Genomic DNA, 24,754 nt, shown 5'->3' on the forward strand with positions numbered 1-24,754 from the left:
TCTTTCTTCATGCTTCTCATTTTCCTGAATTCTTAGCATTGATTATGAGTTGGTTTTTATAAATTCTCAGTATGACATTGTGGTGGGATCTGTGATGTGCCATCCAGATTCCCCTCTTGAATAAAAGACTTACTCCCCAGCTGCTAGGCATGCTGTTGAAACATGACTTTCAGCTGTCAGCCCTCTTTGGTCACTGCCTCAGTTGCAGAGAGCTAATGCAACCAAGGTCACATACCTTTCCAGCGCGAGTGACATTCCATGACTGGTTGACAGGAGGATATGAAAACCTCACTCCCTCCTCCTAACTCAGGACAGCTCTGAATGGCCATCTCAGTTCTAGGACTCTCCATAAGGTCAGCAGAGGCAATTGTTGGGCCTGCATCACAGCTTGGTTTCTCCTTGTGCTCACTCCTGCTTCCTTTTCCTCCCTCCCACAGGTATTGATCTCAAGGGCATGCTTTAATAAATATCCTGCACAATAAACTGTCTCAGAGTCTGCTTCCCAGGAATCTCAACCCATGACAGGTATGTTTGAGTTTATTCATTTTAAATGGTGTTGATTTGCATGTGATTGTCTACCATAATTCTTTCATTATAAAAATTCTTGAAGAAAGAAACTATTCAGATATTGATGATGATGGCTACAAAATTTTAGCAGCTTTACTACCCTTCAAATAGCTATAAATTTTGGACCTTTGTTTATTGGGATTTGGGGAAGGTAATTATAAAGATTTGCTAATTTAGTAACTAATGCTGTGATCATTCATACTGGTAAACATAGAGACTTGGCTATTACTTCCTGTGCCTCGTGTCCTGAAAATTTGGCCTTCCCTTTGAAGAACAGATTTCTATATTCCTTAAGTATAATCATTCTTAGAGAAGGAATCAATAAATACTTAGAGAACCAACAGAGAGGTTTGGAAATTAGAAAATCACCCAATCTTGCATGCACTGGATCATGACTGAGAATACAAAGTGGAATTCTTTATTCACAGCTCAGCTTTCAAGAGTAAATTACTCATTGGCTTTTACATAAATCTTAAAAGCAGAGGAAGAAGGTGATTAACAAACTCAATGTGGTCTAAATATTCACTTAGAACGATGTTAAAATCATTACCATCAATAGTTTATGGAGCAATTTTACAATCAAGGACAAAATTATGTTTTCTTGAACATGTAAATTATCCTTGGTTGAAGAATGGGAAATAGATTAATTATGGCTTAGAAACTTTTTAATGCTTCTTAAATTTACAATAAATATCCTAGCTCTGTCTTTAAAGGAAATAGGTCTACTTATAAATTGCTGGAACAACTTCTACACTATCAGACTTTGCAAAAGACATCTTAAAACTCATTCCCACCAAGAATTAGGCAAGTTTTAGTACTCTTTATCATGTAAATGAGTTTCTGCATAAGAACAATACTGAAATTGCTCTGTAATATTGGAATTTTTCCTTTGATGAGAAGAAAATATCTTGAACATGCAATAAAATGTTTAAATAATATTTCTCCAACAAAATAAATCCTTTCCAAAAACACCTTATAACAAGGAACAATTATTATTGTATGTTTTATCTGTAAAAACTAAATGCTGTAATAGTTATTAATACAAACTAGATTTGTAGAGAGAGTGATGCCGAACAAAAGAGAATTATCTGTTGTGAGAGTTATCTCTCTGAGTCCCCAAAGTTTACTGTAATAGGGTGGCTTCCAATATATGCTATTGCCTAGGCCTGCTTTTCTTCTATGGCAAGTAGGTGGAATAGTGTCCTCCAAAAAATTCATTCCCACCCAGATTCTAAGAATATGACCTTATTCAGAAGTAGGGTCTTTTCAGGTGTTATTAGTTAAGATGAGGTCATACTGGATCAGGGTGGGCTTAAATTTAATATGACTGCTATCTTCATAAAGAGGGACATTTGTAAACAAATAAAAAGCAAGGAATACCTAGGGCCACGAGAAGTGGGAAGAGATAAGGAAGGATCCTTTCCTAGAGGCTTCAAAGGGAGTGTTAAAAACACCTTGATTTCTGTTCTTTTAAGCCACCCAAGTTGTGGTAATTTGTTAACAACTGCAGATTAAGGCAGCAGGGTGTGTTGACTCAAACTGGTCCAACAAGAGCACCTGTGGTATCAAGCTGAAGTTCTCTTCTGTGAGGCAGTGCCTGACATGGCACTAGGGTTATCAAATTATCCTAGTTTGCCTGGTATTCTCCCAGTTTTTAGCACTGATAGTCCCATGTCCCCAGAAATCCCTACTCTTGGGCAAACCAGGATGGTTGATCACTGTAAATAGCATTTTTGCTTAGATTCTTCCTTTTCTCTGTTCTGCTCCCCTTGTCCTCCTACAGGTTTTTTAAAGGAGTAATTCCTTAATAAATCACTTCATCTCATCATTTAGGCATTTTACCACCTCATATTATCACAAGAAGAAGGGGAGGACAGTACAATAAGATATTTGGAGTGAGAGAAAGATACTACATTCACATAACTTTTATTACATTATATTGTTATAATTGTTCTATTCTATTATTAGTTACTAGAGGCCCAATGCATGAAGATTGGTGCAAGAATGGGTCTTTCTTCCCCTGGCTGCCGGCACTGCCTTTGCTCCGGCCGGAGCCACCTTTTCACTCTGGCCTGGAGCCACCTTTCCGCCTTCCCATGCTGCCCAGAGGCCCGGAGCAGCTGAGGTGGTGCAGAACGCCTGCATCCCACCCCACCCCTGGCTGCTCAGCACCTGCCTATGCAAACTTCCATCTTTGTTGGGTTAATTTGCATAGTCACTCCTGATTGGCTGGTGGGCTTCACGAAGGTATGGTCAATTTGCATCTTACTCTTTTATTAGTGTAGATTGTTTTTAATCTCTGAGACTAATTTATAAATTAAACTTTATCATAGATATGTATGTATGTATAGGAAAAAAATAGTGTTTAAAGAATTCACTTCTTTCTGTGCTGCCAAGCATCCACTGAAAATCTTGGAACATATCTCCCACAGATAAGGGGGAACTACTGTATTAGAAAAATGATAGCATTCTAGCCAGGCCTTGTGAATTCTACACTGTCTGAATTGTATTGCTTTCTTCATCCTTTGTGGTAGCACAAGGATACCAGTCATCAGAATGGCTGGTTTTAGGGCATTCAAGGGGATAATTCAGACATGCTTTTACAGAGTCATAGGATGAAAGGCATCAGCCAAGACTGTTTCTTTTTGCAGAGATGGGAAATTGGGCACCCAAGAAGCCAAATAGCTATAACAGGTGGGCTAGTAACATAACCTAAATTTTATGGCCTCACCTGTGCTCTTGAATGGAAGAGAGGTTTGTTTTCCCTGGGTAATTGCATCTGGGGATGATTTAAGGTGGGGGGTAGTTTCAAGGCAGAAAGTTTCCCTACCTTTGGAGTAGCTGCCTGAATGTGCATTCCGAATTTGGCTGCACTCATCATTATGGAGTGTAGGATGTTGTTCCCATCCCCAATCCAGCTGAGGGTAAGGCCTTTCAGAGAGCCATAGTGTTCCTAAAAGGCAAGGGATGGAGAAGATTATACCTGAGAAGAAATTAACTTATATGAAACAATTATTATGGTTAAAATAAAAAAAAAACATTCTTCATCCCAATTTTAATGCTTTGTTGGAATGATTAAACTATTTTTGCATTATACCAAGCAATTAAATAATATGAATGTATAATCACTAAAAAATAATAAAATGTCCTAATATCTTAAATCAAGACATCATATGAACTCATATGAATACTCATATTTTCAAACTTTTCAAATCTGAATCTTTGATGCATTCATTCATTCAACAAATTAAGCTTCATCCATGTCTACTTTCCTTGGCCCTATAGATATAACAATGAATAAAGGAGAAAAAAAATCACTGCCTTATGGAGCTTACATTTGCTGGTATAAGAAAGGTGAAATACAATGTATCTAGAAGAGTGTAACATGGTAGTTGAGTATGTTTTTATGTATGTAAAGTTGGAAAACATGCTCATTATTAATCTTAACTGTTTACACATATGGACATTTGTAGCTAAAGTATAAACACATGCCTTGAAATAATAAATACAGAAATCAGGATAATAATTTCCTTGTGGGGTGGGAGGAAATGAGATCAGGAAGAGTTAAACAGTCAGCTGACTTAGATTCCATCAATACTAACAAAAGCCTAGGTGGCCCTTGCACCCTCACATGATGCCCTCACGTCATCACAAGATGGCCACCCCCATGTCATCACAAGATGGCTACCACAATATGGCCACCCCCAGATTGCCACAAAATGGCTGCCACAAGATGGCTGGCAGGGGAGGGCAGTTGGGGGCAACCGGGCTGGCAGGGGAGGGCAGTTGGGGGCAACCGGGTTGCAGGGGAGGGCAGTTGGGGGCCATCGGGTCAGCAGGTGAGCAGTTAGGCATTGATCCGACTGGCAGGGAAGCAGTTAGGGGGCGCTCAGTCTGGCAGGCAGAAATGGTTAGGGGCAATCAGGCAGGCAGGCAGGCAAGTGGTTAGGAGCCAGCAGTCCTAGATTGTGAGAGGGATGTTCGACTGCCGGTTTAGGCCCAATCCTTGTGGGCCTAAACCGGCAGTCAGTCATCCCTGAGGGGTCCCAGATTGGAGAGGGTGCAGGCTGGGCTGAGGGACACCCCCTCCAGTGCATGAATTTCATGCACTGGGCCTCTAGTGCTCTTAATAAGCTGCTATTTACTCATTCAGCTCTCACTTTGAGGATCTCCTATATGAAGTTATTGCACGAGGTCATGCAGGGGACAATATGATGAATAGGACATTTCACTGTATCTCAATGAATTTATAATCTAGTAATGATAAAGCCCCAGGGTGAAGCATTCAATTTTCTGGCATATATGTAAAGCCACATTCACAAATAGCCATTTGGTATCTAACATCATTATATCATCCTTTCTGCATGAATCTTATCCACATCACCAATGAGTTTCATTTTTAGTTTAACTTCACATTTATATGTGCATAGCTTATTCAAATGAGGAGGAATATGGACCTATCCAGTTTTCCCTGTTTCCCCAGAATAGTCCATAGACACAGAAACCATGGTTTTTAGGATTCCCAGTTGCAAAACAATGTAGAATGGCTGTGGCAAAACCAACGAGATAAATCTTTTAAAGTTATTCAAGTTCCTAAATTGGGGATACATGGCTAAATTCAAGCCTCAATTCTATGTATCCTGCATGTCCTTAACTCCAGTCTTAATCAGTTTGTTAAAATGATAGAAATAGCCTTCTTCTCAGAAAGTGATTTCATAATTGGCTATTTTGAATATTGAAAGCACACTCCATCAGTTTTCACTCCCAAGCCACACAGCCTGATCTGTGGAGGATTATATAAAGCTTTTCTGTTCTGTATGTTCCAGCATTCACTATTCATCCATTGTGTTAGATATGGCACCAAAAAGCAAAAGGATTGAAAGAACAAGGGATAAGAGAAGGGCTAAAAGAAGTTGGGAATCAGGTTGAGAACAAAAGGCTCTTATATGTTTTTAACAATGCCCTATTCCTTGAATATCTAGTATACAAACATGCTATAATTCATTACCAAGATTATATTTGAAAACAAAACACCAATACCATGATAGAAATGGTTCTACTTAGAGCTAGTCAAGAATAATTTATTGATTTTGCTCTTGTATAAGGCAAGGAAGTAAGCCAACCTGGAGCGTGAGGTAGTCAGCCAGGATCTGGATAGGATGGTACAAATCTGACAGCCCATTGACAATGGGGATGGATGCTTCTTTAGCCAGGATATCCAGATCTGATTGTTTATACACTCGAGCCAGCACTGCATCTGTCATGCTAGATAAGACACTGCAGCAAACCAAGAAAAGATCATCTAAGTTAATTATGCTTAATAGTTCCTTTATTAATACAGAATCTTAAACAGTAATAATAAATGCTAATAAATTAGAAGTTTTACTAAGTTACAACTACCCATCACCACAACAGATTTAAAAGATAATATTAAATGTGCAGTCATTACAGAAGCCAGATGTTGTTCCGCTGATACCTTAAATAGTGACCGCTAATTTTACTATTTTTTAGAGATAAGAAATCAATTGTGGAACTTGCAGTCATAATGATGAATTATCTATACCAGTGGTCAGCAAACTGCAGCTCATGAGCCACATGCAGCTTGCGAGCCGCGGTTTGCCACTTTGTTGACTAGTGAGTTTGCCGACCACTGATCTATACTAATAAAAGGGTAATATGCTAATTAGACTGGGAGACCTTCCGGACATCCTTGCAGACAAAGCCATGGTGGCGGGGCCGAGGCAGAGGCGGTTAGGGGTGATCAGGCCAGAAGGGGAGGGCAGTTGTGGGTGATCAGGCTGTCAGGGGGGCAGTTGAGAGCAAGCAGGCTGGCAGTGGAGGGCAGTTGGGATGAGCAGGCAGGCATGCAGAGTGGTTAGGGGTCATCAGGCAGGCAGGCAGGTGAGCAGTTAGGAGCCAGTGATCCCAGATTGCGAGAGGGATGTCCAACTGCAGGGGTTGGGCCTAAACCGGCAGTTGGACATCCCCCAAAGGGTCCCAGATTGGAGAGGGTGCAGGTCAGGCTGAGGGACACCCCCCCCCCCCGTGCACGAATTTTGTGCACCGGGCCACTATATATATATATATATAAAAGCATAATATGGAAATAGACCAGATGGTGGAATGACCTGTCGCTAGGACATGCACTAACCACCAGGGGGCAGACGCTCAATGCAGGAGCTGCCCCCAGCCTGCAGGCCCCGATCACCTGATGGGGAACAGGGAACCAGGGGTGGGTGGCAGCAGACACTGGCAGCACCAGGCCAAGGCGGGTGCGAGTGAGTGGGGCCTTGATCGCCCTACCAGTCACCCCACACACAGAGGGCAACTGGCGTTGGTGGTGGGTGGCAGGGCCAGCTGGTGGCAGCCAGGGAAGATTGGCCCTGATTGCAGGCCAGGCCTATGGACCCTACCTGTGCACGGATTTCGTGCACTGGGTCTCTAGTAATTAATAAGTAGCAGTTGGCAAAGTTAACAGAGAAAAGACCCAAAAGAAGATATACAAAGAAACATCAATGACCTGGCATGAAGCTAAGTTTCTTTTGCACTATTCCACAGACAAATATACATTTTCACTATCAAACTGAAAGTACCAGTGTGGTAGCCATGGATGTGCACACACAGATTGCCTTACAAGAGAGAACCTTCTGGGAGGAGTGACATTAGCTAACAGCCCCTAGATGTTATACCTTCAGAATGCACTGCAGCATTCCTGCCGAGGCCCCACTTTCCCCAGGCTATTCCCACCAATGACTGAGCATGGTGGGGGCATGAGAGCTGGACCATTCTGCCTGACAGGACATTTTTCTGATAGGCAGTCAGAAAAGTGGGGCTTCTCATCAGCCTGACTGAGAATTCCTCAGAGCTGCACTCTGATGTTCTTTCTATCCTACTCTTTACTTCCTCCTCTCCTTTCACGGGGGTCAGACCTGCATCACCCCCTAAAGGCTCTCCCTAGCTAATCCTGCTTCCTCTCTCCTTAATCCTTTACAATTGTTTCCCCAAATACACATCTTGCATGCCTAATTCCATCCAGTAAACTTGAACTGACACAGCCAGCACTTAGCCCTTGTCCCTGCACTCTGGATAGTTATCAGCATCTCTTCAAAAGGCAGAAAGTGTTCAACATCATACAACACACATACACACACACACACACACACACACATCTATCAAGAAAGCAACACAAATAAACTCATAGCCACAAATTCAAACAATTCATTAAAAGATGGATATTATCATTTTATAGCTGAAGGACCTGAGACATAGAGAACTTAACTAACTTGCCCTGAATCACACAGCCAATTAAGTTGGAGAAATTCAGATTTAAATGAAAGTCAGTTTAAGTCAAAAGTTCATGTTCTTACCATTACAACACATGACCTCAAATTTGCAGATGATTTTAGCTAAAATCTTATTTTTTCATTTAAGGAAATCCCTCAAAACAGAGGCTTCTAATTTCAGTTTTAAGAAACAATTCTTAATTTCTTAATGACAAAAAATGTTAGAAATCCTCTCATGATAGCATTTATATCAAACATAGAGACATTATTATAAGGTATCCAGTTAGTCTTGGGCTCTAAACCTAACTGTAACTTAGTAGCTGTGTGGCTTTGGACATGTTTTTTTAATTTAGCTATGATTTAGTTTTTTCATCTGTAAAACCATAATAACAATATGTCCCATTGGGTTATCATTAGGATTATCCAAGATAACCCTTATAAAATGCATGCTGTGATGCCTTGTTCATAGTAAGAGATCAAAAACAGTAGATATTATTACTGTGTAAAAAGAAAATGAAAGTTGGTATATTTTTAGTAAGATATTCATAAATTTATATTTTAATCATCATATTCAGAATGAAGCAAAAGTAGGTTTACAATTGTATGTGAAACAGTTTATTCTTGTATTAATATTCATTATTGTATTGTTTTACATGAGAACAACTATAAACCTACTTTTGCCCCACTCTGTATATTTGGAAAATTAGTCCCTCTTATATATCTGAGACATATTATTTACTTGGTTTGTAGAAAATTGTTGGTACTTATAAAATTTAAGGACCACTAAAAAAACTCCTTGCTCCCAAGGATTACAGAATCAAAGATTAAAAACTATACTCTTATCATTATGTTAAGTGAAGTAAGCCAGGCAATGAAAGAAAAATACCACATGATCTCACTCATTTATGGAAAATAAAGAACATTGTAACCTGATGAACAAAAAGATAGATACAGAGACAGTAAAGCACCGAACAGACTGTCAAATTACAGCGGGAAGGCTGGGGAGTGTTGGGGTGGGAGGGAAATAGATCAACCAAAGGACATGTATGCATGCACATAAGCACACCAATGGACACAAGACCCTGGGGGGGTGGGATGAGGGCATGTGACAGGGGTAGGGGAGGCTGGGGGAAGGTCAATGGGGAAAAAAGGACATACATGTACTACTATATGTAATACTTTAAACAATAAAATAAAATTAAAAAAATAAAAACTATACTCTTATAATAATATTTTCTAGACTCAGGTTTTTTTCAGACTTTCATTGATTTCTCATACCCATAGTTCCCAGACTTGCAGATTTCATGGAACAGCAAAATTTCCAAAAACATATGGAGATCAACATAAGATTCCCAACTTTTTGTTTAGTAAATTAAGGTCATAAAGAAAAATCAAATAAATACATATAATATGTTAGTATCTTCACTTAATAAAAGAACATTTTGAAACCAAAAAAAGGTCTGAATGACCTAATCTCTAAGAATGATTCTTGAAATTGAATTAATTTAGCTTTATAAAATTCACTATATTGTCTTTTTTTTTTTTATTTGATCACTTCTGATGAAAACTTTCCATGGCAGGGCATCAGTAGAAGGGTCAGGATTTGGGAACCAGTGCTCTGAATTATCTAAGCACCCCCCCCACCCACCCACCAAAAATAAAGTGATGGCAGCCCAGAAAGACAGAAGACTTTATCCATAATGTCATTGGCAGGGAGTGTTTTCCAGTTAAATTGAAGGAAAAAGGACATCTCAAATCCTAAAAAAATGAATAATCTCCCTTACATAAGGAACCCTCCTTAGAATAATCAGCAACTCTGACCTATTGGACACCCCAATGGTCACAAACTACTAAGCTCCTGAAATAGGGTAGAGTCTGTCTTTTTACTCTTACCAAGTTTCCCAAGTAACTCATATAACCTTTCAAAGTTAGAGAACCACTGTCCTAAGGTATAGGGTAATATGTTAAAAGAATTTTAAATTTTTACTTCTTTCTTCAAGTTCTTAATAAAAATTCCCTTCTCAGTTCAGGTACTAATGCTTCATACTATAGAATGCATGTTTTTAACTTTATTATAGGAAAGTAATGTGGGTGGAGGTAGATAGCTGAAAAAAAAAGGAGATGCTAGGGGACCAAGTGGAGAAATCAATGCTCTATATACATGAGATTGCCCTGAACCTCCTAGAACAGAGATCCTCATATTGGGTGCATATTGGTATCATCAACGGAGCTGTAAAAAAATCCTGATGCCATATTCTGCCTTTTGGAGGGTTAAATCAGAATCTGTGGTGAAGGATTCACATCAATATTTTTAAAACTCCCCAAGTTATTCCAATGTAAAGACAAAGCTGAGAATCATTGTCCTAGAAATATAGAGATGGGGGAGGGTGGAAAAGGGTTACTCTAATGCTGAATGGAACAATGGGTCAATGTAGAGGAGGAAATTCTTAGTAACTGAAATTACATACTATAAGAAAAGTAAGGAATAACAACATGATGTGTTTTACTGAAAAGTATGAGATCTTATACACTTGTAAAAGAAGTACTGTATTTTCCTTTCATCTCAGTCACTACCAACAAAAATCCCATTGAAGCCACAGTACCTATAATCTTTTACCCCAATACTTGTAAGCATCTCTAGTACCCAGATTTTGATCTTAATACTGTTCTATAAGAAAAACCAACAACCCAGAAACCATTAGAAGATACTCAATTCCAAGTCCTTGGGCAGGATAAAATCAGTATAGGTCTGTAACACCCTGTTGCTGCCAGAAGCAAAAGTAATTTTTAAAATGGCAGGGGCAATTCTAAAAGGTAAAAAGAATAAACTTAAATGGAATCCCATTATCAAGTTGTGATCATTAAATTAAACAAGGTATGGCTGTAAAAGGCCATGTTATTCATAAGAAAAGAGTAACTATAAATTTACAAAAATATAATTCTAATATCAAAGAAGGAAGACTATTACCATGCACATTTAAATTTATTTTCTTAATGTAGGAAAGTGTTTATATATAACTATCCTATATAATAAAAACCTAATATGCTAAGTGTCCGGTCCTCTGTTTAACCAATCAAAGTATAATATGCTAATGATATGCTAAGGCTGCTCAACCGCTTGCTATGACATGCACTGACCACAAGGGGGGGGGCAGATAGTCGACTGGGAGATTAGCTTGCTGTTGGGGTCTGGCCAATCAGGACTGAGCAAGGAGTGGGCCTAAGCAGTCAGTCAGACATCCCCTGAGGGCTCTCGAACTGCAAGAGGATGCAGACTGAGCTGAGAGACCCTCCCTCCCCCCCCCCAAGTGCATGAATTTCATGCACCAGGCCTCTAGTATAAATATAGATATTTTGGGAGTTTTTGTTAAATATATTTCTGTTCATCAATTATGAATGTATACCATCTTTAATCTGTGTAAACCACAAAGAATTAATATAACTTATAAGTCAAAGAGTCCTAGAAATAGTAGAAACTACCATAGGTGGATAGGCCCCACCAACATTTGTGGTCTTATATAAAGTGAAGTACAAGAGGAGTCCAGCAGTTAACTAGTACCAGTTGCCATATATAATTTACAATCACAAAGATAATACAGCCATTCATTATAACTTAGTTAACTGTCCTTAAGAAGAAATCTAAATTTTCAAACTCACTTTCCTATCTCTTTGGGCATCAAACCTCTTGATAACCCAACTCAGTATAACACAATATCAATGAAAAAGGTATATATTTTTAAATATTTAAATTAGTCCAGTTTAATATATCATGAAAATATTACAATGTATCATGTACTGCCACAGGTTAAAACAAAAACAAATTAAAGAATACCTCATCTTTTCATTTCTTTTGAAAACTCAGAATTTACATGAAAAACAGGAATAAGGACTCTGTGGTAGACAGAATAAATCCCCTCCCCAAAGATGTACACGTCCTAATCCCCAGAACCTATGAATATGTTACCTTACATAGCAAAAGGCATTTTTTCAGATGTGATTAAATTAAGGGTCTTGAGATAGAGAGATTATCCTGGGTTGGGCCCAATATAATTACAAGGATTCTTAAAAGAGAGAGGTCAAAAATGAGAGCAGATGCTAACTAGGAACATAGCCCTATGGGTTCATTTTAGACCTCTGTCCTCCAGAAGTTTGTAAGATAATATATTTATGTTGTTTTAAGTCACTAATTTTCTGGTAATTTGTTAAAACAGCAATCGCAAATCAATATAGAACCCATGATAAAAAGTGAAAACTATGTGATAAAAATATATTCAGTTTAGTGGCCAGCAGCTTGAGTTTAATTCATCTTGAACTTAGGAACCAATGCCCAAAACCCAATCAAACTTAAGTGGTCAGCAATGCATTTAACTTGCATTCCTTGCCTATAGAGATTATTTTGTTTTCTTTCAGTCTGGTAAAATTACACATATAAACCCTGGAAATGTATAAAAATAGTCTCTTGTGGAATTCCAAAAAACCCAGCAGTGTATAGAAATTTAAATTCCAGAACCATGCAAGGATGAGAATAGAAGGGATAAGAATGTAAAACAATATTAAACCTATATTAAGTGTTGTGCAGAGTTTTGTTAAAAACTAATCAGCTCTGTAATCAAAGTGGTATTTTATGGGTATCTTTTCCTTTTTTAAATGTTTAGAGCATTCAAGGAAATCTGAAATACTAGGCTTGTGATTGAGTTAAATGTTAAGCATTTGATTAAATTTGCAAACGGTGTTTAAATGGCTAAGGAGACTTGTTTTGCTCATTTAATATGTATTTTATTTATTGGCTGGATAAGTAGTATGGGAATGTTTAAAGCAGTCATTCTGAAACTTGAACATACATCAGAATCACCAGGAGGGCTAATTAGAATATAGCCAGTTGTATTTCTGATTCAGTAGGTCTGGTTTGGGGCCCAAAAGAATTTGCATTTCTAACAGGTGCTACTTACGCTGCTGGTTTGGGGAGCACACTTTAAAAAACACAGGAATATTTGCTATTTTATGTTTAGAGATAGATTATGTTAAGGAATGCTAAATGTTTGATAAATTCGTAAGATTGACAGATTGGACTGTAAATAAAAAATACAGAGTAGGGACCACAACTAAACTTGATAGAAAATACAACTGAAGGTGAAGGTGTAGTGATGTGGTTGTTTCCACATTGGAACCACTCAGGAAAACAGAGATATTAAAAAACCTTTAAATAGATCATTAGTTCATATTATTTTGTCAATGATGTTGCTTTCTACTTTATGTTTAAAGTTGATATAAATCATGGAGAAATCACCATTCTTATTTTTCTTCTTCCAGGCTACTAAACATCTTTAAATATAAAAAGCCTTTTCACTGGAAAAAAATGACAAACCTGTAAATAGAGCTGGACTTATAGGCACATTAACTGTAATTCGGGCTTTCTATACCTCTACATCAATTTAAAATCCCTGCTTTAAACATTTTAAGAGCTGTGTTATATGTGCTACAAATGAAAGGTTGACAAGTTAAAAATACTCTCTAGCTCTGTAATGACTTCATTTGGTCTCCTTTGTTCCCACTGAATATGTAGAATTCTTTTTGCCTTGCAGTGGATTCTTGAAACTTTACAGGCAATCTTAGGTAGCTGTCCACAATGGTAGCAAAACAGCTTTTGCAAAATCCAAATTATCAAATTTGAAGTTTCTCACATATATTAGTTTCCTTTGGATGTTTAAAAGCCAATATTAGGATTAAAAAATAATTGACAAGTTAATAATTTATTCAACTAATTTTTTTCTAAATAGCAGCAAAAGTGATGATGGGGGAATAGAACACATTTTAAACATTTAGACTTCAAATGCAAAGATGGTTCAAGAGATAAAATGTTAACACTAATTATTTCTAGATGATGGCAGTATTGGTGGTTCTATCTATATTTTGAAAATATCTTTTAGTAGTTTCTACCAAAAGAAATATTATTGCAATAACCAGAAAAAGCATATTATTCAAAAAACATACTTTTGATAGTAATTGAAAATGAACGAGGACTTCTTAGAGCAATGGCTAATTCTTGGCGTTGGTAAAGAAATGTGTGAGATGGGCTTGGAATATCTTGCCATATCAAAAGGCAAGGGAACTATCAAAAACTAATATAGTTATATCAAAATGACTCAATAGCCAACTTGAAGACAACACGTTGGCTAAATATGGGATAATTTGAGCATCAACAATAATTACTACAATTAACTGAAACCTTAACTATTTAAAATGCATGCATTTAGCCAGCATAGCTCAGTGGTTGAGCATCAACCTATGAACCATGGGGTTATAGTTCGATTCCTGGTCAGGGCACATGCCCAAGTTGCGGGCTTGATCCCCAATAGGGGGCATGTAGGAGACAGACGATCAATGATTCTCATCATTGATGTTTCTATCTCTCTTTTCCTCTCCCTTCCTCTCTGAAATCAATAAAAATATATTTTAAAAATGAATAAAAATACAATGCATGAATTTATAAAGATACTAAAAAAAGAACATTGAGAAGAGGCATAGCAAGATCACTTTCAACTCAGTTTAAAAGAAAATTCTCAGTCGGTTTGTATAAACTCTCATCAGAACAGTCAAATTGTATAAAATGGAACAACATAGTTCAATATGTAAAGAGTGCCCTGTACTGGATTTTTTCTCTCAGGCTCAAGGACAATTTCGAAGGAATGGTGTGGAGTCATGAAAAGGATGGTTGATCTAAGTAACCCATGAAGACCTTCCCAATCTCGAGTTTCTATTATTCTTTGATATTTTGTCCTCTGGTTTAATTCTAAACTTGTTTAGGAATTAACTTAAAAACCAGAAGGCCAGTTTAGGAGAAACCAAGATGGCGGCATAGGTAAGCACCTAAACTGCTGCCTCGCACAACAATTTCAAAACTACAACTAAAAGACAGAACGGACACCATCCAGAACCACAGGAAAGCTGGCTGAGTGGAAATTCTACAACTAGAAGGAAAGAGAAAAGCTCACAGAGAATTGGAGGTACGGCAAAGGGTCTTTATGCGCGCAGAGAGGAAGGGCAGCTGAGAGCCTGGCTGACTTTCTCTGGCGGAAGGGGGAAGGAAGCCCCTGACCGCACTGAACCCCAGTTCTGACTGCACTGAACCCCAGTTCCGGGCGAGCCCCTGGGGACCCACGCTCTTACGGGGGCAGTCTGGACTCTCGGGCGGAGATTCGGGAGCCGGGGAAGGCGGAGGACTGAAAGCGTGCGTGCGCGTGCCAGTGCGCACAAAGGCTGCGGAGGTTGCCACAGGCTTTCCCTAGTGGAAGGGAGTCGGAGGTTCCTGACTGCACTGAACCCCGGTTCCAGGCGAGCCCCTGGGGACCCACGCTCTTGTGGGGGGAGTCTGGACTCTCGGGCGGAGACTCGGGAGCCGGGGAAGGCAGAGGTCTGAAGGCGCGCATGTGCGTGCAAGGGCAAGGCTGACGGGAAGCCAAGACTGAGACTCCACCCCATCCAAGCTGAGCACAGAGGCTATTGCAATTTGGCAAGTCTAATCCTATAAGGCTGTCTCCAGCACCGAACTTCTCCCAGCATAGACACAGCTGATCCTTACAGCCAACTGGCCTGGAGGTCAATTCTTTCCAGTGATACCAACAACAATCAAGACTTAATTACAACAAGGCTGTACACACAGTCCACAAAGGGGTGCACCAAGAGTGTCCACCTCAGGTTAACTGGGGAGGCAGACCCACTGGGCCATATTGGAAACCTAGCACACAAATCTACCTTACCAACTCAGGGAAGCAGTGAAAATGCGGCGTCAAAGAATCAGATCACAAACGAAAGAAATGGAGGAAAACAAACAACTGGATATAGAATTCAAAACCATGGTTATAAGGCTTTTTAAGAATATCCTAGAAAAGGCTGATAAATATAATGAGACCCTCGAAGATATGAAAAAGGACCAACTAGAAATTAAACATACACTGACTGAAATAAAAAATATTATACAGAGACCCAAAAACAGACAAGAGGAACACAAAAATCAAGTCAAAGAATTGAAATACAAAGAAGCAAAAAACACTCAACCGAAAAAGCAAAAAGCAAAAAAAAAAAATCCAAAAAGTTGAAGATAGTGTAAGAAGACTCTGGGACAACTTCAAGCGTACCAACATCAGAATTATGGGGGTGCCAGAAGAAGAGAGAGAGCAAGATACTGAAAACCTATTTGAAGAAATAATGACCGAAAAGTTTCCCCACCTGGTGAAAGAAATAGACTTACAAGTCCAGGAAGCGCACAGAACCCCAAACAAAAGGAATCCAAAGAGGACCACACCAAGACACATCATAATTAAAATGCCAAGAGCAAAAGACAAAGAGAGAATATTAAAAGCAGCAAGAGAAAAACAGTTAATTACCTACAAGGGAGCACCCATACGACTGTCAGCTGATTTCTCAACAGAAACTATGCAGGCCAGACGGGAGTGGCAAGAAATTTTCAATGATGAATAGCAAGAACCTACAACCAAGATTACTCTACCCAGCAAAGCTTTCATTCAGAATTGAAGGGCAGATAAAGAGCTTCACAGATAAGAAAAAGCTAAAGGAGTTCATCACCACCAAACCAGTATTATATGAAATGCTGAAAGGTATTCTTAAAGAAGAGGAAGAAGAAAAAAGTAAAGAGAAAAATTATGAACAACAAATACATACCTATCAACAAGTGAACCTAAAAATCAAGTTAATTAAAAACCTGAGGAACAGAATAATCTGGTGAATATAATAGAATCAGGGGCATAGAAAGGGAGTGGACTGATAATTCTCAGGGGGAAAGGGGGATGGGGGGGTTCATGAAGTGACTGGACAAAAATCATACACCTATGGATGAGGACAGTGAGGGGGAGGTAAGGGCAGAAGGTGGGGTGGGAACTGGGTGAAGGGGAGCTATGGGGGGAAAAAGGAGAAATAATTGTAATCTGAATAAAGATTTATTTAAAAAAAAACAACAAAACAGAAGGCCAAACAAACAAAACAAAAAACACTCCATGAACCCAAGAAGGCCTGCTGCAGCATCTCTATGGTTGAATAAACAGATACTAAAAAAAAAAGATATGCTGGACCAGATCGTAAGAGGAAATGTGGATATTGATGAGATAGACCATCACACAGCAATCCTAATGCTCATAGAGGGAGTTGAGTTATTCCTAAACTATCAGAATATAGTGAATATGTTTCAAAAGCCAAAGGCAAACAGAAGTTGTATTCTCATAGGGTCCTGCCATGCATTCTTCCTTTTGTCCCCACCATGCCTTAAATAAAACTGCCCCTTAAATTCAGTTTGTTATCAATGATATCTCCTATCAGTAAAATAGCTGACTTGCAAACAGCAGGAGGAATTTTTGACTGTGCATAATGATCCCATCGAGAACCCAAATCATTAAAAATTATGTTTCCTATTTTTATTTTTTACTAGAAGCCCGATGCACAAAGATTCGTGCCAGAATGGGCCTTCCTTTCCCTGGCTGCCAGCACCGCCTTTCCGCTCCAGCCCTGAGCCGCCTTTCAGCCTTCCCATGCTGCTCAGAGGTCTGGAGCTGCTGGGGGTGGTGTGGAAAGCCTGCATCGTTGCAGGCATCCCGCCCTGCCCCCGGCCTCTCGGTGCCTGTGTATGCAAATTAACCCACCATCTTTGTTGGGTTAATTTGCATACTCACTCCTGATTGGCTGGTGGGCATAGCGAAGGTATGGTCAATTAGCATGTTACTCTTTTTTTTTTTAACTATATTTTATTGATATTTTACAGAGAGGAAGGGAGAGGGATAGAGAGCTAGAAACATCGATGAGAGAGAAACATCGATCAGCTGCCTCCTGCACACCTCCCACTGGGGATGTGCCCGCAACCAAGGTACATGCCCTTGACCGGAATCGAACCCGGGACCCTTCAGTCCACAGGCCGACGCTCTATCCACTGAGCCAAACCGGTTTCGGCAAGCATGTTACTCTTTTATTAGGTAGATTAAAGCAGGCCAAGGCCCTAGAGGAGCCATAAACTTTATCCTCATTGTAAGTTGGTAAAGTAATAAACTTGCTGAGACTCCTAAGAGGAGAATATTTCAGCACTCTGGTATCTCTATTCAGGTTATAATTTTAGTTAGAGCAATACTAGAGGCCCAGTGCATAAATTTGTGCACCAGTGGGGTCCCTTGGCCTGGCCTGTGGGGATTGGGCTGAAACTGGCTCTCTGACATCCCCTGAGGGATCCTGGATTGTGAGAGGGTGCAGGCCAGGCCGGGGGATCCCACCAATGCATGAGCGGGGCCAGGGAGGGACCGCAGGAGGGATCCAGCGCATGTCTGGACCATCTCGCCCAGTCCCAATTGGCTAGACCCCAGCAGCAAGCTAACCTACCAGTTGGAGCGTCTGCCCCGTGGTGGTCAGTGTGCATCATAGTGACTGGTCGAACAGTCCAACTAACAGTCAGACACTTAGCATATTAGGCTTTTATTATATTGGATAGGAATTATGAGGAAACAAGATAATACCTTCAGTAAACCTAGATGGGCTCCTCTGAAATGGGTTGGCATAGGAAGAAGCCCAAGGATGTTGAATGAAAATGCCATATGTGATTTATTCACAAAGGCTTCTATAATAGCCATATTATTTGGACTTAGGTGTTAGGTTAGTTCCTAGCTTTGCGGACCTCAGAGATGAATGGGTAGGATGTAATGGCATTCATAATGACCTCCACAAAATGTACTTTAGAAATTTTAGTTTTGTGTCAATCTGAGATGGACCGAATAGGGTCAGAGCTTATCCTGAGATTGAGTTCAGCTATCACTTGATTCAACCAACATTACTTGAATTTCTTCTGTGTGCCTGTCCTTCATAAGCATAATCTCATGTATCCTCATATAACTCACTGAGATAAGTATTCCTATCTCCATTTCACAGCTGATGAACCAAAGACTCAGAAGCAAGTGGTCCAAACCACAGGGTCAATGTGATATGAACTGTGAATTAAACTGAAGTCTAAACCTGCTTGAAAGCCCTAGCCCTTTACACTATGTCAAACTGCCTCTAAACTATGAATATATTGTATTTTATGCTGGGAGTAACCGCCTTTTGTTACCATTTATCCAAAAACATATAACTGCCATGCCTGCTAGCTTCTTAGTGACCTATGTAAAGATTCATGGAGATACCATATTTCCTATTAGATGTTGATATTTTAAAACATTTTACTTAAAAAACTAAGAAAAATTGCTTTTTTATCTTAATATCATCTATATATATAAAAGCTTAAGCAACCATTATGACCAGTTGACCAAACACTCAATGCAGGAACTGCCCCCTAGTGGTCAGTGTACTCCCACAGCCAACCTCCTGCGGTCCCCCCACCCCCAACCCTAGCCAACCTCCTGTGGTCCCTCCTCCCTGGCCGGCCCCAATCGGCTCTGATCGCCGGCCAGGCCGAGGGACCCCACCTGTACATGAATTCATGCACTGGGCCTCTAGTATTAATATACTTAATAACAGTGTTATAGCTTTTAAAGCATTCCTTTCAATGTGACAGTGGTTCACTCTTTCTGTTGAGGGCCGTGACTCATTCACAAATTCCTCTATAATCTCCATTATTTGAGTTACCAGAATGACAATGATTTGAAACCTTTCATGTTGTTGCAGGGGCATGTGCATATGTGCTTTATAGTGCTTAAATGGTGCCTCCCAAATTCCACCTGGAAACTCAGAATGTGACCTTATTTGGAAGTAGGATCTTTACAGATATAATTAGTTAAGATTAGGTCATACTGGAATAGTGTAGGCCCTAAATCCAATAACTGATGTTGTGATAAGAGAAGATACATAGAGACATACAAAAAGAAGCCCAAGTAAAGATGGACGTAGAGTTTGGAGTGGTGCATCTATAAGCCCAGAATTGCCAAGGATTGCTGGGAGCAACCAGAAGCTAGGAAAAAGCAAGGAAGGATCCTGCTGACACATTGAATTTAGACTTTTAGAGTCCAGAACTGTGCGAGGCTAGATTTCTGTTGTGTTAAGTCACCAAGGTTGTGATAATTTGTAGCCCTAGGAAACTAATACAGTGGTTTGTGCTCATTTTCCTTTCTACTAGTTTTACATCAACAGAACCCACTTTAGCAATCATCACCATGAGTAAATTACATTTATAAGGAAAGTAATTAGAGTAGAACAATGTTACATTATTTTGTTTTATATTAAGCTTTTCATACACATAGTTCCTGAAGCTGCATTATGAAGTACTGTATTAAAATGAAAATGACTGTGAAGCTATTATGCACCTTTCAATACTGGACTCAGAGCATTAGACATGAACAACTATCATTATGGAAGAAACAGAAAGCCTTGAAACTGGAGTGTTAATATCTTTCTGCTGTTCCTAAATTCCAACTGATTTTAAACTTTTAAAAAATCAGTTATCTGAGTCATGCTAAGGTGTCACTTCTGGTGTCATATCTAAAACAACAAGCCCAGAGCAAGGGGAAAAAAATAGAATATCTAACTCAACCCCAGCAGAGCACCAGAGAATTGACAGCATCTGAAAATACCATAACACCTGAAGCAAATTTAACTGAATATATATGTATATGTTTTGTGTCTCCTGATATGTTAGGGCAGTGGTCGGCAAACTCATTAGTCAACAGAGCCAAATATCAACAGTACAACGATTGAAATTTCTTTTGAGAGCCAAATTTTTAAAACTTAAACTATATAGGTAGGTACATTGTTATTAACTTAATTAGGGTACTCCTAAGCTGGCCTTTGCTAAAATCTCAAGGGGCCAAAGAGCCGCAGTTTGCCAACCACTGTGTTAGGGGGTAGAGAAGATTTGTTAAGAGATACTTTTCAAAAGAGGGAAGTGAGCAACAATTGAGTCTGTCTGATGGGAGGCTGGCTCTATAGGGACCCACAGTGAACTGAGGACACAGAATTCAAATCTTAAGGCTGTCCTCCCATGGATGTAGGATACACTCCCTTACTAGTTAAAGTATATTTAGGTAAAGGACAGTTAGAAAAAAAAAATCCAAAAGAGAGAGCGTATCCCTGTTGTGAAAAAAAGAATTAACATAGTAGTCCTGACATGGATTTCTTCAGTCTGCTTACCAGGTTGGCCCTTAGCTAGTCTCTGGAACTTGGACTTTTGGAGAATTTGCCCACAATATTTGGAAGAGTGAACAGGTTTTATTATTTTAATCAAGAAAGAAAAGAGTAACACATTCTATTTTGAATGTGTATTTAAGTTTTTCACTCCTTGATCTGATTTTATTTCCCCTTCCTTTAGTCACTAAAGTTTAGTGGCTGAGGCAGGACCAACTTGTAAAGGCCCTCAAAATAGCCAGACAGTCAGATAGAGAAGCAAATCCATCAATCATTGTCAAGTAGGCACTAGTCTCTTTATTTCAAAGGGCCAGCACTGTTGTTTAAACATTATCTAATCTAGTTGCATCTTACAAAGTTTAACTTCTACAAAAAGCAAGGAGGCAATTGCTATGGACTGAACAATGCATATTGGCAGATAGATGTCATTAAGATTTACTTCCTTCCATCTCCTGTTCAATTGCTCTGTGAAAGGCAGTGGGTTTCTCTAGTCTTCTTCAATTTAGATTGATGGAATTTCTGAATCTTAGCAATATCTTGTCATATATTTTGGCAGATCAGGTAGTAATGAGGTACACAAAAGAAAATCAGATTTCCACAGTGGTTACCCTAATTTCTGACATTTCTATCTCCCATTGCAGCCTCATCTGATATTGCACTAACCTTATTCTCCTTGTACCCTGATAAATTCCTCCCACCCCTCCTTAACTGCACCTGTCCTCAAGATTCAGCCTTCTGCAATTCTCCTGCTATGAGACTCTGTAGCTCATTTTCTCTCACTGAACTTATACTGCTATTTCTCCAGCTTTCAACTTTACTCAAGGTCTTTATCTCCAATGGTCTATGACAGTGGTCGGCAAACTGCGGCTCGCGAGCCACATGCAGCTCTTTGGCCCCTTGAGTGTGGCTCTTCCACAAAATACCATGGCCTGGGCAAGTCTATTTTGAAGAAGTGGCGTTAGAAGAAGTTTAAGTTTAAAAAGTTTGGCTCTCAAAAGAAATTTCAATCATTGTACTGTTGATATTTGGCTCTGTTGACTAATGAGTTTGCTGACCACTGGTCTATGACAATTTATTTGTATTTGGTGGTACAACCTTTAATGAAATATGTCCAATACCTAATTTATCATCTTCTCCTGAAAGCAGAAATTTCTTTCATTTTCTTCTTCTAATACATACATAAATATTTTAATAATTACTAATCTGAAATAATTTTGTCTCCACTATCAATGTACCCTTTGTAATCAGTTATCATGAAGCCATATAAATAGTTTATTAGCTGTCTCTTATTTACCATTCCCTTCACTAATGCGCTAGCATAGATTGAGAGCACAAGAGCCCAGAATTATAATACAAGCTTTCAATTCAGAGTCTCTCAAAGTGTGGTCCAGCCACCTTTGCAACTGAATCATTTCAGGAGCTTGTTAAAATATATATGCTTAGACACCATATGAACCCTAACCTGCAGAATTATAAATTATCTCTCCACCCCAATCCAAATTACTCTGCAACTGTCTACACATGGTTTACATTGGGACACACCTCTGTTTAAGGACTACCACTTTGTATTTCATATATTTGCATGCATTTGAGAGTACAAAGTTAAACTTAAGGATCAGAACTCCCTCACATTTTAGAAAAGGAAATTAAGATGCAGGGATATTTTCAAGCCATGCAGAAAAGAGTTAATATTGAAAGCCTGGCTGCTATCTTTTGAATGCACTGCTTGTAAGATGCCTCTGGATGACGTCTAGGAACTTTTATTTAGACCGCGTTTCCACCATTCCCAGGCCTGATAAGAGTTGCTTGATGTGCCTAAAATGTTTTTACAAACAATACGGTTTAAAGTAAATACCTGCTGCCCTAAGCTGGTTTGGCTCAGTGGATAGGGCATTGGCCTGTGGACTGAAGGGTCTCAGGTTCGATTCCGGTCAAGGGCATGTACCTTGGTTGCGGGCACATCCCCAGTGGGAGGTGTGCAGGAGGCAGCTGATCGATGTTTCTCTCTCATCGATGTTTCTAACTCTCTATCTCTCTCCCTTCCTCTCTGTAAAAAATCAATAAAATATATTAAAAAAAAAAAAAGCTTCGCCCAGCCAGTGTGGCTCACTGGTTAAGTGTTGACCTAGGAACCAGGAGGTCATGGTTTGATTCCTGGTCAGGGCACATGCCCGGGTTGTGGGCTCGACCTCCAGTGTGGGGCATGCAGGAGGAAACCAATCAATGATTCTCTCAAATCATTGATGTTTCTATCTCTCTCTCCCTCTCCCTTTCTCTCTGAAATCAGTAAAAATATTTTTTAAATAAAAATAAACACTTACTTTCCTCCTGGGAGTCTGGGATTTGGGTAAATGTCAAACAAAGGAAGCTATGTGACCATCCCCCAGTAAAACCCCCAAGGAGATTCTCTGGTTAGCAACATTTCACATGTGTTGTGACAACTCATTGCTAAGGGAATTAAGCACATCCTGAGTGACTCCACTGGGAGGGGATTCTTGGAAACTTGCACCTGGTTTCCCTTGAACTTTGCTATGTGTGCCTTTTCCCTTTGCTACTTATGATTGGTATACTTTCACTGTAATAAATCATAGCCATGAGTATGACCATATTTTGAGTGCTGTGAATCCTACCGGTGAATCATCAAACATGGTGGTGGTCTTGGGGACTTCATGACACAGAAGGCAATGATTTTCATAACGTATTTCACTGACCCTCTCATGGGATGTTTAGAAGAGGCAGTACTCAAAACAGCATAGCCTTAAAAACACAGCATGCTTTAACTGCTGACTTAGCTGCTAAGTCTGAATCATGGTTTCATTGTCTATAAAATTGGGCCAATAATTACTTTGTAAGGTTTTTACAAAGATTTAGAAATAACAGTACAAGAGGTCTATAGTATATAATCTTTAAGGAGGAGTGATTATTTGCATTCAGAGTCTTTTGGATAAGATGGAATGATAAGAAGGAATTCTATGGTTCAAATTTTATGTATCCATATATAGGTGTAGCAATGGATCTAATTACATATGTGTACTAAAAGGTCCCAAACATGCCCTAACCGGTTTGGCTCAGTGGATAGAGCGTCGGCCTGCGGACTGAAAGGTCCCAGGTTCGATTCCGGTCAAGGGCATGTACCTGGGTTGCGGGCACATCCCAGTGGGAGGTGTGCAGGAGGCAGCTGATCGATGTTTCTCTCTCATCGATGTTTCTAGCTCTCTATCCCTCTCCCTTCCTCTCTATAAAAAATCAGTAAAATATATTTTTAAAAAAATAAAAATAAATAAAAGGTCCCAAACATGTTGGAACTTGTAAGCAGATTGTTTTTCTCAGGATCTGTGTAGAGTCTCTCTGACTAAAAACTTGAGATGGGAATTGTGTACAGAACAAACACACACACAAAAAAACATGTTTATATTCATCTTTCAACCCATGCTTGGCTACTTGTCTCTTGTTTTAGGGGTCCTGCCCACTCCACTGATTTCTGGGCCCTGGCCTCTTTCTGGCTGCCAATCTGCACTCCTTAACTATTTATTGGATGCTCAGCTGTTCCTCCAACTGTACCCTTTTCAAACCACTAGCTCACACATGACTGATTTACCATCATTCACTTGGTCCTATATGAAAGATCCCCACTGAAACTCTATCTTGGCTCTGATCCTGGCTTCATCTCTTGACCAGCTTGTTATATTTGCTCTTGAATAAAGTATACTTCACTTTTGTGAAAGGAGAATTATTGGGCAAATTTAATTCCAGTCAGTTGTAGCATATTTGGAAGAAAATCTCATTTGTGTTTATTTATCCTT

At 39.4% G+C, this 24,754-nt stretch overlaps 1 protein-coding gene across 1 annotated transcript in view; it reads right to left on the minus strand.

Annotated features, from left to right (window-relative positions):
* OTC (ornithine transcarbamylase) overlaps nt 1–24,754 on the minus strand; it is a 62,473-nt gene that overhangs the window by 14,006 nt on the left and 23,713 nt on the right. The window contains exons 5-6 of the mRNA XM_080652331.1: nt 5,691–5,844; nt 3,398–3,520 (exon numbers count right to left, since the gene is read on the minus strand). Of these exons, the coding sequence (XP_080508457.1) occupies nt 3,398–3,520; nt 5,691–5,844 (277 nt within the window). The remainder of the gene's footprint in view (nt 1–3,397; nt 3,521–5,690; nt 5,845–24,754) is intronic.

This window comes from Plecotus auritus (genome assembly GCF_963455305.1).
Source record: "Plecotus auritus genome assembly, chromosome: X".
Lineage (NCBI taxonomy): Eukaryota > Metazoa > Chordata > Mammalia > Chiroptera > Vespertilionidae > Plecotus > Plecotus auritus.